Source organism: Urocitellus parryii, chromosome 6, assembly GCF_045843805.1.
Source record: "Urocitellus parryii isolate mUroPar1 chromosome 6, mUroPar1.hap1, whole genome shotgun sequence".
Lineage (NCBI taxonomy): Eukaryota > Metazoa > Chordata > Mammalia > Rodentia > Sciuridae > Urocitellus > Urocitellus parryii.
The window spans coordinates 12,865,897-12,881,216 of record NC_135536.1 but is presented as its reverse complement, the minus strand read 5'-3'; the positions used below and the strand labels follow the sequence as shown (position 1 = coordinate 12,881,216).

The window sequence follows — 15,320 nt, the reverse complement described above, 5'->3', positions numbered from 1 at the left end:
TATCTCTACCCTTTTCCTTTAGCGCCATCTTCAGAATGACTTTTTGATTCTACCTCCATGAAAGATCTTATTCTCCACCATATTCATTGAGAAGAGACTTACGAGTGACCATTCACTAGATACCTGATGGGTACTGAGGAAACAAAGCTCAGTGGGAAGAAACCAAAGTCTAGACTAAGGGATAGAATAAAGTTACTGATGCAATTCAATGGGCACTGGAGAGAAGAGACCCTTACAGTGTACCTGGGGATGTCAGGGCTCACTGCATCAAGGAGATACTGTGTAAAGAAAAACATGAAGGATGAGTAGGAAGACTCAAGCTGAGGAAGAGATTTCAGACAGAACTGCCTGTGCCAGAGCCAGGGGACCTGAGAGAACATGGCATACTAGGGGAGCTAGTTCCCTGTTATTGGAGCATAAAGTATTCGAGATTAAAAGATGGGAGATAAGACCCAAAGATAGAGCACATGGTTATTTAGTGGAAGAACAAAGACTAGATCTTTTTTTCCTGTAGGGAACAGGGGGAGGGATGTTAAGGAATTTGAGTAGTGTGGTCGGATTTGAGTGGCAGCAGTGAAGAGGTTAGGTGAGAGGTGGACCTCCATCTGTTCACCATTATATATCCCAGCACAGTGCCTGGTTCACAAGAAATTACTGAATACACTGAGGGAACAAAGGGTAGGTTGGTTAGATCAGAAGCAGGTAGATGGTGAAGAGGTGATTATAAGAAAGAATGAGGACCTGTGGCAGCAGGGATAGCAAACAGGACAACTGATCCATAGACGGTAGAAAACATGAGACTTGGGAATTTAATTAGAGGAAGAATGGCTGCAGATTTCTGGTTTGCATGTGTGAATGTTGTCCCCTGTACTGTAACAGAGAAAAACGGGAATGGCAGCAAGTTAGAGTTGAAGGAGACAGACAAATTATGGTGAATTTGCAAAATTGATGTGACATTGGGCTACAAGTATCAAGAAGGAATTAGAAACACAAACATGAAGCCTAGGAGAGAGATGTGAGCATTTTAGCCATGGGAATATAACCTGTAAGTTGTGAGCATCGGTAAAATTAATCAAGAACACTATGTAGGGCTGAGGCTGAGTGCTTGCCTAGTAAGCATGAGGCACTGGGTTCAATCCTCAGCACCACAGAAAAATAAAGTTATTGTGTCCATCAGCAATTATTATTATTTTTTTTTAATTTAAAGAACAGTATGTGTCCTGAGAGGGGAGATTCGTAGACCAATGGCAAAGAACAGACTTAAACATCAGCATTTACAAAATAGAGGAAAAAAGCCCACAAAAGACAGACACTGGGAAGGGAAATGGTCAGAGATTAGAAAGAACGGAAAGAGAGTGACACCTGCCATCCAAGGAAGACAAGCAAAGAGAGAGTTCCCAGTGGGGGTGACCAGAGGCACTCAGCTGTCTCTGGTGTGATGACAGAACAGAGTTCTTGGATTTGGCACTGGGAGATCCCTGGGGATCTCACAAAGGAGATTTCCAGGGTTCAGTGGAAGGTGAAGAAATGAAGATAGGGGTAGTTTGACTATGGACATAAGGAAAGGACCATAGCTAGATGGGGATGTGAGGACAAAAGGTTTGCTTGTTTAAATAACTTAAAATCATATAAATGGTCATGTTCATTACTGAAAATTTGAAAAACACAAAGTTCAAGGAAGGCAATAGAAATCACCTGTAATTCTGCCACTTTCAGAAGGGAAAATTCTCTTTGATAGAGGAGAGTGACTTTATAATATATTTAAGATCAAAGCTGTTAGTCATCATTATTACTGATCTAGAATTGGCACTTTATTAACTGATCTTCATATGGCAGAACTCTTCTTCCAACTCATCCTTCATGCCAGGAGTCCACAGACTTTCTCTGCAAAGGACCAAATAGTAAATACTGTAGACTTTGGTGGACTATATGGTTTCCATCACAAATTCTTTTTTTTTTATTTTTTATAATCCTTTAAATGTTTTTAAAAAGTCAAACATTTTTAGCATATGAACTATAAAACAAACAGGCCACAGGCCAGATTTGACCCATGGACCGAATTTTGTGAACACCTGCTTCACAGAACTATCAGACTAACCCTCATGAGATACATCTCTGGTCATATCACTCCCTAGTCAACCTTTGCTAATTTTTTTTAGCTTACCAAATAAATTAAAAGAGTTTAGCCTGGCATCTGGAGCTCTTAGAAGTTGGTCCTAATGTACTGTCTGAGCAGCACAATACTTTCTCATAGATCCTCTGTGCTTTTGCATTCTTATGCTTCATCCTGGGTTTTTGCTGCACTTTCAAAAATCCCAGCCATATGGGATAAAAGCTCTTTCAAGTGATCTGGGCGTATCTCTCTTGCATTGAGTTTTTTGCCTTCTGCTTGATGAGGCAAGAGGGTACTATCTGGGGCAAGAAACGTTATATTCAATACACAGGACACTTGGCACAGTACTAAAGTTGTGTTAAGTGTTCCATAAATATTTGTTGAATGGAATGTGATGGGGGAAAAATGAGAAAAAAAGTAAGAAAAACTGGGGTTTTGTTTGTGGTCCTAGGGATTGAACCCAGGGATGCTCTACCACTTAGTCATATCCATGGCCCTTTTTATTTTTTATTTTGAAACAGGGTCTAAGTTGCCAATACTGGCCTCAAACTTAATATCCTCCTCCCTTAACCTTCTGAGTAGCTGGGATTATAGGCATGCACCCTCATGCCCAGCAAGAAAAATCTTGTGGATGAGAAGTTTTCAACTATAACATGATTGCGGGAACTAAAATCCAAGGACATTACAAGGCACTATTGCATTTTTATTCTCACAGATTTAATGATTTGTGGACTTTCTTTGATGGATATAATGTTGGAATGTTTCCATAGCTGGTTAGTTTCGGTGTGGTGGGATGATACTCAGTATGTAAGTATAGAACTTAATAAACACAGGTAATATAATTCAGTGGTAGAGTGTGTGCTTAGCAATCATGAGGCCCTGGGTTCTGTCTCCTATACCACCAAAATATAAATAGATAAATAAAAACCTGTATGCACTCTAATGTCTGCCTTGCTTAAACATCTTTCTTTCTTTCTTTCTTTCTTTTTAACAGTCTAAAGAAAAATTGATTAACAGCTTAAAGGAAGGCTCTGGTTTTGAAGGTCTAGATAGCAGTACTGCTAATAGCATGGAGCTAGAAGAACTTCGGCATGAAAAGGAGATGCAGAGGGAGGAAATACAGAAGTTGATGTGCCAGATACATCAGCTCAGGTCTGAGCTACAGGTAAGATGGACTGTCAGCCTCCCAGACAACCATTTGCCTCAGATATTATCAGTTTGAGAGATGGTGGATTCTGTATTTTGGAGGAAAAGGCATTATTGAAAAAATATGTGAAACTTCTTTGGGAATATTACTTACCACATAGAAGTGAATCTAGGGATTCCATCTCTTGGGTCCCCTTCTTCCTCCGGGAGAAGTCTTTTCTGCTGTCCTTTAATAAACTTCTAATTTCTACTCTGAAAAAAAAAAAGAAGTGAATCTAAAGCATTAGTGCTCTTGTCCACTAAATGACTATAACTTTAAGGGAATAACAAACAAGTAACTAGATTCATTCATTCAATAAATGCTTAGCAAGTACTGCCAATGTAGCTAGACTTGGAGTTATAACAGGGAACAAGACAGAAGCCTTAAGTTTACAAATCTTACATTATAATTGTTAAAAACAGATTTTGGGGGCTGGAGATGTGGCTCAGCGGTGGCGCGCTCGCCTGGCATGCGTGCGGCCCGGGTTCGATCCTCAGCACCACATACCAACAAAGATGTTGTGTCCGCCGAGAACTAAAAATAAATAAATAAATATTAAAAATTCTAAAAAAAAAAAAAAAAAAAACAGATTTTGGGCTTGTTAGTAAAACTGGGATGTTTTCTAATATTAGCATGGGCTCAGGGATGCTCTTTTAATTATGGTGTTATGTGTAATCTTACAGTTCATAGTTACTATATTTAATTTAAATATAAAATTTGGCCATCTCTTTCACTTAAACATGGGATCTTTAACATAAATATCATAGGAGCAAGCATCAGAGAATAGAAGATGAAGTACAGGGTAGTGATCTTTCTTTTCCTTAAAAAAAAAAATCTTGCAAGAATATTTATCTTTGCATTCATTATGCAAGTTGTTGACTTGCAAAACTTGTGAACTCCAAAGGAAGTGTGGAGGTTGTGTCAGCAGGACTTCTGTCTAGAGCAGAGGCTTTCTGGTGTGTAATAGATGTTAACTTGCATAAGGTGCTTCACCTCACTGACCCTCAGTTTCCTCATGTGTAAATGAAGCTAAACAAAAGTTCTCTTGAAAGTAAGGATAATGCATAAAGGGCCTAGCATTGTTTTTGACTTGTAACAGACCCTTAATAAACAACAACTGCCGGTGTTTCTGGATTTTTTTACATTCCTTAAAATAGGATTTTTTTTCTTAATGTGTAAATAATTTTAAATTCTAAAGAATTCAATCCTATGAACTTAGAAATTGGGTAGATAATAAATTTTATTTATAACAACTATTTCATATCTTTTGAAATGGTAAAAAAAAATAACTCTTACCAATCATAAATGTCATTGACCCAGTTTCCTACCCCTTCTAAAGTTGTTTATGAAATCTACAATAAAAAGTATTATGCCTAGTAAAATGGATGAGGTATAAGTAATTATAACAGCTGTCACTTACGGATGTTTCACCAAACACTTGACATATGTCCATATATTTATTCCTTACCATAATCCTGTGAGGCTAATTATGTTATTCTCATTTTATACTCAAGGAAATTTAGGTACCAGAAGGAAAGTAACTTGCCACCAGACAGTAAAGTGGTAGAACCATGATTAGATAAGAATGTGTATTCTTTAACCACTGGACATTCTGCCTGCCTCAAGAATTGCCTGACAAAGATTGAACTACTTTCTGATAGCCCCAAAAGTTCAGGGAAAAAAAATAATCAGAATTAATGTTTTTCTTCTTCTACATTCACAAAGTTGTATGAGCTTAAAGGATTGCACTTAGATTACCTGGAAGGTTGGTCTTGGGGTTTTGAAATAATATCTGAAGTTCAAGAGTGTGCGGAGATAACAGATGAGTTCAAAAGAGAATGTACCAAAAGGTAAAAGAAAATTAAGATGCTTTCAATCTCCTGTAGAACCCTATGAATGGAGTTTGGCTTAACCTATGTGGGAAAAATATAGAAACCTAGAGCTATGTGCTTTGCATTAGTAGATTTAGCAGGAAATCCAGAGAGTGGTTTTAGGCTTGAAGAAATCAAAGTAAGAAGGAAAAATGTGAAATCAGATAATAGTAATAAAGCTAAAAGAAGAAAATAATATGCCAACTTCAGGTGATGTAAAAGTTTTGTTGCTTATTTTAATTCCCGGTGCATACACACAGACACCCACAAATTGTATCCTGCAATAATGAGAACGAATGCAGTGAAGTCCTTCTTGGTCTTACACTTCTGTTCTTTTTGAGATTGTTTCAGCTTTATAGTAGAGACTTACATCTCTCAGCAAGCCACTGACCATCCACTCTTAGGAGACCCCGTGGTTTACATGCTGTTGCAGCGGCAGCATCCTGTTCATTCTGCTCACTGTTAGCTGTGTTGCACAGGGAAGGTGTCGGGGGTGCTTCTTGTGGGCTGAAGCCACGTCTCACTCATCTTTATCCCTCCAGTGCCCGCTGAGCCCAGTTCATGACTCGTGATGGTTGCTCCGTACATGTTGAACTGAATGGTTAATTATTGCTTTCTACATGTAAGGTTCTTCTTTTTAGGACATGGAAGCTCAGCAGGTTAGTGAAGCAGAATCAGCAAGAGAACAGTTACAAGATTTGCAAGACCAGATAGCTGGGCAGAAAACATCTAAACAGGAGCTAGAAACAGAATTGGAGCGACTGAAGCAGGTAAGATTCTGAGATGGACAGTTATTGAGGAAGCCTCTGTCCTCTAGTGGTCAGATGAGAAGACTCCTTTCAGGAAAGCTAGAGTGTGGGCTTTGGAAACGTGAATGGTAGATGGGATCTTATAGCTTTCCCTATCTTACATACCACGTTCCTTGTTTTTTGTTTTATCTGATGAAAAGTAGAAACACAAAATGGTAAGTATGACTTGCCTAAGATTGTAAAACTAATTAGAGAGTAGAATAGAACCCGGGATTCCTACCTCAGAGCCCAGAAATCCCTTTCTACTACCCTTTGTCTCTAGGTTGTTGTATCTCCTTGTTAGGGTATGTATCGATAGAAAACTGATATTAGTTTGTTGATTTTCATAGTTGACTATGTTGGTACTTCCTAGGAACTATGGTAAATATTATTTAATAGAAATACAATGTTAGTGCTGTGGGAACTATTTATCTGTTTGAGAAAACATCCTTATACAGACCATTCTTACAAATCATGTTTAAGATTGTGTTTCATTTTTCACTTAGTAATTTGTTCTCCAAGCCAAATTATTGTACATGTATTTATATAAAAGTTTTTATATTAAGATAGTTAATATTAAACACATTTATAGGGTGGAGGATGTGGCTCAGCGGAAGGACACTTACCTAGTACATGTGAGGCAAAGGGTTCAATCCTCAGAGCTACATAAAAATAAAGCTATGTCCATGTACAACTAAAAAAATATTTTTAAAAACCACATTTATAGCTATATTTTCAGAATGAGATTCTATACTTAATGTTAATATTTCTAATGCACTAAGTAGCTACATTGTTATAGACACTTGATAGAAATAAAATCATTATGGTTCTCTTCATTTTATAGAAAAATATTCTTATAATTCTCAGTGTGTCCTATATGACATTTCTGCTTTGTATTTAAATTTGTTTTTACTTTTTCATGCTTTGCTCTTAAATTCTGATCTGTGGATTCTTATATTTTTTTCATGATAATTTATTAGGAAAGTAACACTTAAAATCTGTTTCCTGAGTAGTAAGAGAATAAGTCACCCAGCAGCAACCTTCAGGGTGTGTCATAGGCTATTTTAGATCATTTAATCATAAGATTAGCTGTCCTTTCAGAAATTGCACTTTATTCAAGGAGCTGTTATATATTAAGACAATAACGTGATATGCTCAGTGGTTCCTGGGATCATTTTCTTCCTGTTAGTGCAAGTGGTTTTATTGCTCCTCTCCCCAGGCTCCTGTTTAAAATGAGGGAGTCAAGTAGGAAAATGAACTAAATTTAGCTGTTGACTGTTTATGTAGTAATCAATTTCAGCCTTGAATTTTTGTGCTTTGAGGGGTAAAAAAGCACACTTTGTCAGTTGTGATTCTCCTGCTCTAATTCCCCCATTGACCTGTCTCTTTTTTTATTTCGAGTTTTTCAATCTGAAAGGAGCAGGTCCAGCTGAGAGTAAGAAGTAGTCTCCTGCAATTTGAGTCTTATTGCCATGGCTTCTTCCTACAGCTCTCTTCCTGCTGCTTTATCACTGCTGTATACAAGTATAGTGCTTTTGAAAGTTCTTAACAACTCTAATTATTCTTTCTTCCCCCTCCTACATTGTACGTTAGTGATTTGGGCATATTTTTGAAATGGCATATACTTTGCTCTTAGATTCCAACCTGTGTCCATTGTACAAATAATGCATTAGTGCAGGTGTAAGTGAATCCAGAGGTTCTTATTTTTTCCCATCTCACTCTCAGTGCTGAGCAAAACAGGTGGAAAATATTACCTAATACATCCAAGCACATGAAAAGCTGCTCTACATGATTAGTCATTAGGGAAACGTGAATTGAAACCACAGTGATACCAGTACACACTCACTAGAACAGTTGCTCATTAAGAATGGAAATACAAAGTTTTGACAAAGGTGTGGGAATCTGGATCTCTTATTGCAGAAGACAGTGTGGTAGGGTTTTTTCCTTTAAGTTACACATACTTAAGATCCAGAAATTTTATTCTTTATGTTATCTATTTACCACAGAAAAATTAAAACATGATCACATAAAGACTTGTGCTTGAGGGTTCATAGAAGCTTTATTCAGAAAAGCCGAAAACTAGAAAGAACCTAATTATCCATCAGAATGAATGACAAATTGTGGTATACCCATGCAATGAAATAGTACTCAGCAGTTAAAAGGAATGAACTATTGATATAAGTAAGCTGTACTCAGAAACATTATGCTAAGTGAAAGAAGCAAGACGCAAAACATAATATACTGTATGTTTCCATTCTAGAAAAGACAAAACTGTGGTGATAGAAAATAGGCCAGTAGTTGTCAGCCACCAAGGGACAGGAAGGGGATTGAAAAAGAGTTACTTTTTGAAGTGATGGGAATATTGTACATTGTGGATGTGATAATAGATACACAATTGTCAAAGTGCATCTAATTTTATACTTAAAATTGGTGAATTAAACCTCTAAGGCTGATTTTTACATAGTCTGATAGAATAAGAATAAAAAATAAGAGGTCATGGCCTGTTGATTGTGTATGGTTTTTTAAATTTTCTTTAATAAGGTGATTTTTTTCTCTCCTACTTCCCAGAAATATATCCCCTGCCACTTTAGTGTGATAGCAAAATTTGGCTAAGTTTTTCCATTTTTTTGTGCTTATATACAAAATTTAAAAACTCAAAATCCATCTTCATTTTTAATTTTCTATAATTACTGACTATTACACATTTTTCAAAAGCATAATATTAATGTCTATATAATATTCCACAATAGGGATGGACTATCATTTGTTTACTTAAACAATGAACTCTTTTTGTTATTTTTCTAAAATTTTTTGTATGATTGTCTTGGTATGAATATCTTTAACTTTAAATCTTTGCTTCTTTAAATTAGATATCTGAGAAGGAAATTACTAGATCAAAAGCTATAAATCTTCTAAGGCATATAATATATTTCTGCTTTTCAGAAGAGGTTTGTGTCAATTTGTTGACAATGATAAAAGTTTCTCCTTGCATTCTTGTGTATATTAGATATAATATAACATTAGATAACGTTAGATATAATTAAACATTTGTTTAATTATTAAACATTTGTTTAATTAACTTATTGCTTAATTTACATTTCTTTGATTATTAGGGAAAATGGATCATTTTCCCTGTGTTTGGTACTAGAAATGATATTGCTGGAGAAGAGAATACTATTTATTTTTTAAACAATTATTTGGTTGTTGTATATTGATCTTTCTAAGCAATCATGAAATTTTTGTGTATATTGGGGAGATTAGCCTTTTTTTCTAAGATGAATTGTAAAAAGTGTTTTCATTTATCAACTTCCTTTTAGTTTACATGGGTCTTTTATTTTTTTTTTTGTCATATATGTAGTGAATATTTTCTCCAGTTTGTTGTCATCATTTGTATTACTACATGCCTGCATACATTGTTGTAAGATAAAAGTATTTTCTGTTTTTTGATGATTTATCCTATTAACAGATATATTGGGGCCTGTATTTATGTCAAGTTGAAATATTAGCTATTCATCTGAGCCATCCAAGTCTCTGGTTTTCATTCAGTATATAATCAGCATGGTATTGAGGTGCCCACTAAAGGTGCCCACTTTAGGTTCTGGGGATGATATAAGGACACTGATTTAGGTTTATTCCATTCATGCTTCACTTTGTAGGAATTCCACTACATAGAGGAAGATCTGTATCGAACAAAGAACACTTTGCAAAGCAGAATTAAAGATCGTGAGGAAGAAATTCAAAAACTCAGGAATCAGGTAGGAATCAGCATTCACAACTTGTGGGAAATGTCATAATAAAGCTACATTTTTTTAAAAGGATGCAGCAAGATCTTCTCTTCCCATGTTTTCATCTGAGTTCTGACAAATATTTATCTCTTGCCGTTGAAGTCTACATTTGTTATATGCCAAGATTTGCTTTTTTGAGAGTCACGCAATGTTAGAATTACCTGCATATTTTCATATCTTCTGATTTCAGTGTGATTGTACTGATTATCAGTTTTCTAATTATGTATTATTTTTCCTTAAAAAAAGTGATAGGTCTCCTATTAATAATTGCTAGGATGTCCATAAAAAAGTCACCAAGCTTTTTTGAAACTCTAAAACTATAAACTTAGAGAAATTGATACCCATGTGCCTTCCACCCAGATCTACCAAAGCCTTTACCGTTGTGACTGTAGTTGTCCTTTTCTCCTTTACACACTTCACAAATGTAGGCTAGGGAAGAGGGAACACTTATATCAGCTTTTCCAAAAATTGAGAAAAAAATATTTTATAACATTTTAAGTTATGGACTGCTTTTCAAGTCTGAGAACTTAAAACTAAAATTATTTACTTTTCAGGGTTCAAATTAGGTCATTAGCTAACTAAATAATGAAGACTCATAACCAATGTGTCCATTATATATTAAGTCTATCTAAATATAAAGGATCTTGCTAGCAAAAGGTCAAAGACATGAAAAAGAAGGAGCAAAAAGACTACATGGCTTAACCCTTAAATAAGTGTTTCTGTATATACTAAATATATATTGAGTGCTTACTACATCTAAAATATGATCATGATATTTTTTACTTTAATTGTTGGTTGGTTTTGTTCTGCTTTTGGTTAGAGATTTAACCCTAACCAAGTAACAAGCTAAACATGTGCTCAACCCCTGAGCTACACCCTCTGATTTGGGCTACTTTAGCCAATCAAAAATTAACCATAAGTCTATGGTTGTAGCTCAGTGGTAGAGTGCCTGCCTAGCATGTGTGAGGCACTGGGTTTGATCCTCAGCACCACATAAAGATAAATAAATAAAATAAAGGTATTGTGCCCATCTATAACTAAAAAAAAGTATTTAAAAAAAATTAACCATAGCTGGGCACAGTGGCACACACTTATAATCCCAGGAGCTCAGGAGGCTGAGGCAGAAGTTCAAAGCCAGCCTCCACAAAAGCAAGATGATAAGCAATTCAGTGAGACCCTGTCTCTATATAAAATACAAAAGAGCGCTGGGGACATGGCTCAGGGGTCAAGTACCCTGGAATTCAATCCCTGTTTACCCCCCACCCCCCAAAATTAATCATAGAAGAATTTCTCTTTAAAGATTTTTTTACTTTGGGGTAGGTTGTGGCTCAGTAATAGAGTACTTGCCTAGCACGTGTGAAGCACTGGGTTTGATTCTCAGCACCAAATATAAAAAAATAACTAAATAAAATAAAGTTAAAAGACTTTAAAAAAAGATTTTTTTCACCTAATTAAGAACAGAGAAAAACTTTTGTCTCATAGAAGGAAATTGATTTGTATGATTTAAAAAGAAATTAGCATGTTAATATATTATAGAGAAACATCATACGTTGAGGTTTATTTTAAGTGAATGAAAAATGCTATTTCTACTTATCCTATTGCCTTTGGGCCTCCTAGGAGAGCAATATGTTTGTTAACAAGTAGGTTCCAGTTTGAATTTTTTTATTCTTTAAAAATTACTGCTCCCATCCCCTAACTAGACTTGTGAAACTAACAAAAATTAATTTGAAAAAGCCAGACCTGAGCTATAACACATAGAAGAAACTGTGAGAGAAACTTTACAATTTAGAGGAAGGTGAATTTCTTCAGAAGACACAAAAAGCATTTAAATGTAGATGAAAAAGAGATTGGGCTGGGGTTGTGGCTCAAGTGGTAGCACGCTCGCCTAGCATGCGTGAGGCACTGGGTTCAATTCTCAGCACCACGTAAAAATAAAATAAAGACATTGTGTCCACCTAAAACTAAAAGAAAATATTTGGGCTGGGGATGTGGCTCAAGCGGTAGTGCGCTCACCTGGCATGCACACGGTGCTGGGTTCAATTCTCAGCACCACATAAAAGTAAAATAAAGATGTTGTATCCACCAAAAACTAAAAATAAATAAATAAATATTAAAAAATTCTCTCTCTCTCTCTCTCTCTCTCTCTCTCTCTCTCTCTCTAAAAAACAAAAATTAAAAAAAAAGATAAACTGGAATTGATCAAAATTAAAATTGCTGAGCTGGGTTGTGGCTCAGTGGTAGAGGCTTGCCTGGCATGTGTGAGGCACTGGGTTCAATTCTAAGCTCTGCATATAGATAAATAAACAAAATAAAGGCCCGTTTAAAAAAAAATAAAGGAATTTCTTAAAAAGTTAAAATTGCTCATCAAAGATATGAGTACAAAAATGAAAGAAAGCAAGCCACAGGCTGGAAGAGATTTGCAGTATATCTGTCTGACAAAAGATTTGTAATGGGGGTAGAAGTTCTTACTAATAATAAAAAGACACACAACCCACAACTGTTTTTTTAGCAGGTGGAAGGCTATTGAGAGCTTCACAAAGGAAGATGCAGGGAGGGTCAGAGGAGCCCAAGAGTGGGTGCTCCAGATCATCAGCTGCACCACTTCACACCCTCTAGAATGGCAAAAATTAAAGGTTGGCAGTGCCACTTGTTGGTGAGGGTATAATACAACTAGAACTCTTACATGCCCTGGGGACACTCAATAGCATGACCACTGTGGAGTGGTGGCTATTTCTGACAGGGTTAACGTGCTTCTCCCTATGACCGTAGATACTGACTCAGTGTAACTGAAGGTGGGTGTCCACAAAAAGACGTGAATTGTCATAATGTGTGTTTTTAAGTAGCCAGAAACTGGACATATCCAAGATGTCTATCAGCAGAAAAATGGATAAGCAAGTTGTGACACACTTTGCAGTAGTTGTTACACAAGAAAACTACTTTTGTAACAATTTAGACAAATCTTTTTTAAAAAATATTCACACAGAAGCATTCATACTGTATGATTCACCTTTATAGGAAATTCAAGGATAGGCAAAACCAAATTCTGATGATAGAAATCAGAACAGTGGTTATCTATGGTGTTGAAAATACTCTTTTTTTTGTCTAAAGTCAAATAGCTAGAAAATTGCAGAATAGAGATGAGAACCTAGGAGTATGCCCTTTGCCCTATACCACAGTAGGAAAAACCGTTTGCATGTGTGCCAGTATCACGTGCATTCACACACACACACAAAAAGAATTTCACAACATAGTACCCTCACATACTATGATATGTGAATGTCAGCAAACATCCCATTCTGTTCTGTTAACTTTTTGAGTGCTCATTTTTGAACTACCAAATTCATCAGTCGATACAGTTTGAAAATTACTTCTGTAGACATTAGTGAATCATTTTAGAGTTTTGGAAAAATAGTTAATGCCACAATATACACGTAAAAATGTAGTAATGTGATTTGTATATTGTTTTACTTTAATTTAGTGTGATAATTTTATGAACGCTTTATCTTTCAGCTTACCAATAAAACTTTAAGTAACAGCAGTCAGTCCGAGTTAGAAAGTCGACTCCATCAGCTAACAGAGACCCTCATCCAAAAGCAGACCATGCTGGAGAGTCTCAGCACAGAAAAGAACTCCCTGGTCTTTCAGCTGGAACGCCTCGAGCAACAGATGAGCTCTGTCTCCACGGGTCCCGTCAACATGTCTGGAATTGAGAATGGAGAAGGTAACCCACAAAAAGAACACAGCAGGCAAACATGGTTTTGAAAAACTACAGAAAGGCGGTTTTTGTTTGAAAAGAAACTTTATTCCATGAAGAACCCAGCACTTTCTGAAATGAGACCTGGGCCATGGGCTGCAGTGTGAGCATAGTAAGATGGGTAGTGGACTAAGGAATGTCCTCACAGGTGTTGGGCGAGGAGAAAGAAGGCCTGAAGACTGGTCATCATGCTGAGACACATAAGATAGTTGACAAGATGCTGCTGATGAAGTAGATAACTCGTAGAGAGGGGCTCTTAAGAAACTTAAAGCACAATGTTTTAATATTGTTTTAATAAATAATTATGAGTATTAAAGGTGATATGCAATTCACAGAAATTCATCCATGCTTTATGGTTTTAAAAGAGGAATCTATAATTTTCCAGAATACATATTCAAAGATAATATGCCAGTATAAGCATCTGCAGATCAGATTTTTCTCTTTTTTTTTTTGGTACTGGGGATTGAACCCAAGGACATTCAACCACAGAGCCACCTTTCCAGCCCTATTTTGTATTTTATTTAGACACAGGGTCTCCATAAATTGCTTGCGCCTCACCATTACTGAGGCTGGCTTTGAACTAGTGATCCTCCTATCTTAGCCTCCTGAGCCACTGGGATTACAGGCGTGTGCCACCACACCTGGCAGCAAATCAGATTTTTAATCTTAAAAATTGTACATGCAGTCATTCAGCAAATCTTTTAGTTCTATGACTTAAAAATTCTTTAACAAAAAAAAATTTTTAAAGAGAAACAGTGTGTGGAGGAAATCATAGTTTAAGTAGAGTGGTCAAAGAAGGTCTCATTGAAAAGCGGCACGTAAGTCCCAGAGGAGGAAAAGAAGTGAACTCTAAGGAGCCTATAGAGAAAAGCAAGCAGAGAAAAGAACAGATGCAAAGGTCCTGAGGCGGGTGTGTTCCTGGATATTTCAGGAACAGAAAGGAATCCAGTGCAGCTGGGTGAGGGCAAAAGAAGTGTTTGATGAATTCAGAAAGCTTTCAGGAGGCTCTGTAGGCCTGCGTAAGGACTCTTTCTATGAACAAAGTAGGAAGCCATTGAGGCTCTTGAGGGCCTCTGATCTGAGTTACATTTTATCAGGATGCCTATGGCTGCTACATACAAGTGACTCAGGCTGGGGGTGTGCTTCAGTGGTAGAGCACTTGCCCAGTATGCACAGGGCCTTGGAGGTGATCCTCAGCTCTGCATTATAAGAAGTAAATGCAAAGAATGGACTGCAGAGAGCTAAGGCCTGGGGCAGGAGGATTAGGGAAGCCATTGTATCCGTTCATATGAGAAATGGTGATTTCAACCAAAATTGGATTGTGGGGGTCAGTTGAGCTGACAGAATTTGCCAGATTGGTTGTGAAGTTGGAGAGAAAGGAGTGAAGGGTTTTGGCCTGAGCTGACGTCACATACTAGGTCTCGGAAAATGCCAGGAGGGGAAGGTCAGCAGGGGACGTCACATCCAAAGTGTTGGGCCTGAAGCATTTGAGGTGTCCCTCAGACATCCTGAAGGAGGTACGCAGGCAGAGGGTAGGATGAGAGGGGGAGTCAGGACTAGAGGTAAGAACTTGGGAGTCAGAGTCCTCAGTATCCTACAGAGACTGCTGGGCTCAGGAGCAAAGGCCATTCAGGCTGACTCTCACCACGCTGGATATTCATAAACTTTGATTTTTGCTAAAATTATTTTCTTCATTTTTATTTGTTTTATTTTTGTGTATATGGAAGTTTAAACATTTTCTGTAATTGGATTTATCTGTCTTGTCTTCATGGTCTCATCTACTTTGCGTATGATGCTTAGAAGGCTGGCCTGGAGAATTCCAT

General features: G+C 36.9%; 1 protein-coding gene across 1 annotated transcript in view; it reads left to right on the top strand.

The window, feature by feature from the left end:
- Positions 1 to 15,320, top strand: part of Golga5 (golgin A5) — a 43,829-nt gene that overhangs the window by 16,584 nt on the left and 11,925 nt on the right. The window contains exons 7-10 of the mRNA XM_026394224.2: positions 3,108 to 3,278; positions 5,812 to 5,940; positions 9,615 to 9,713; positions 13,254 to 13,464. Of these exons, the coding sequence (XP_026250009.2) occupies positions 3,108 to 3,278; positions 5,812 to 5,940; positions 9,615 to 9,713; positions 13,254 to 13,464 (610 nt within the window). The remainder of the gene's footprint in view (positions 1 to 3,107; positions 3,279 to 5,811; positions 5,941 to 9,614; positions 9,714 to 13,253; positions 13,465 to 15,320) is intronic.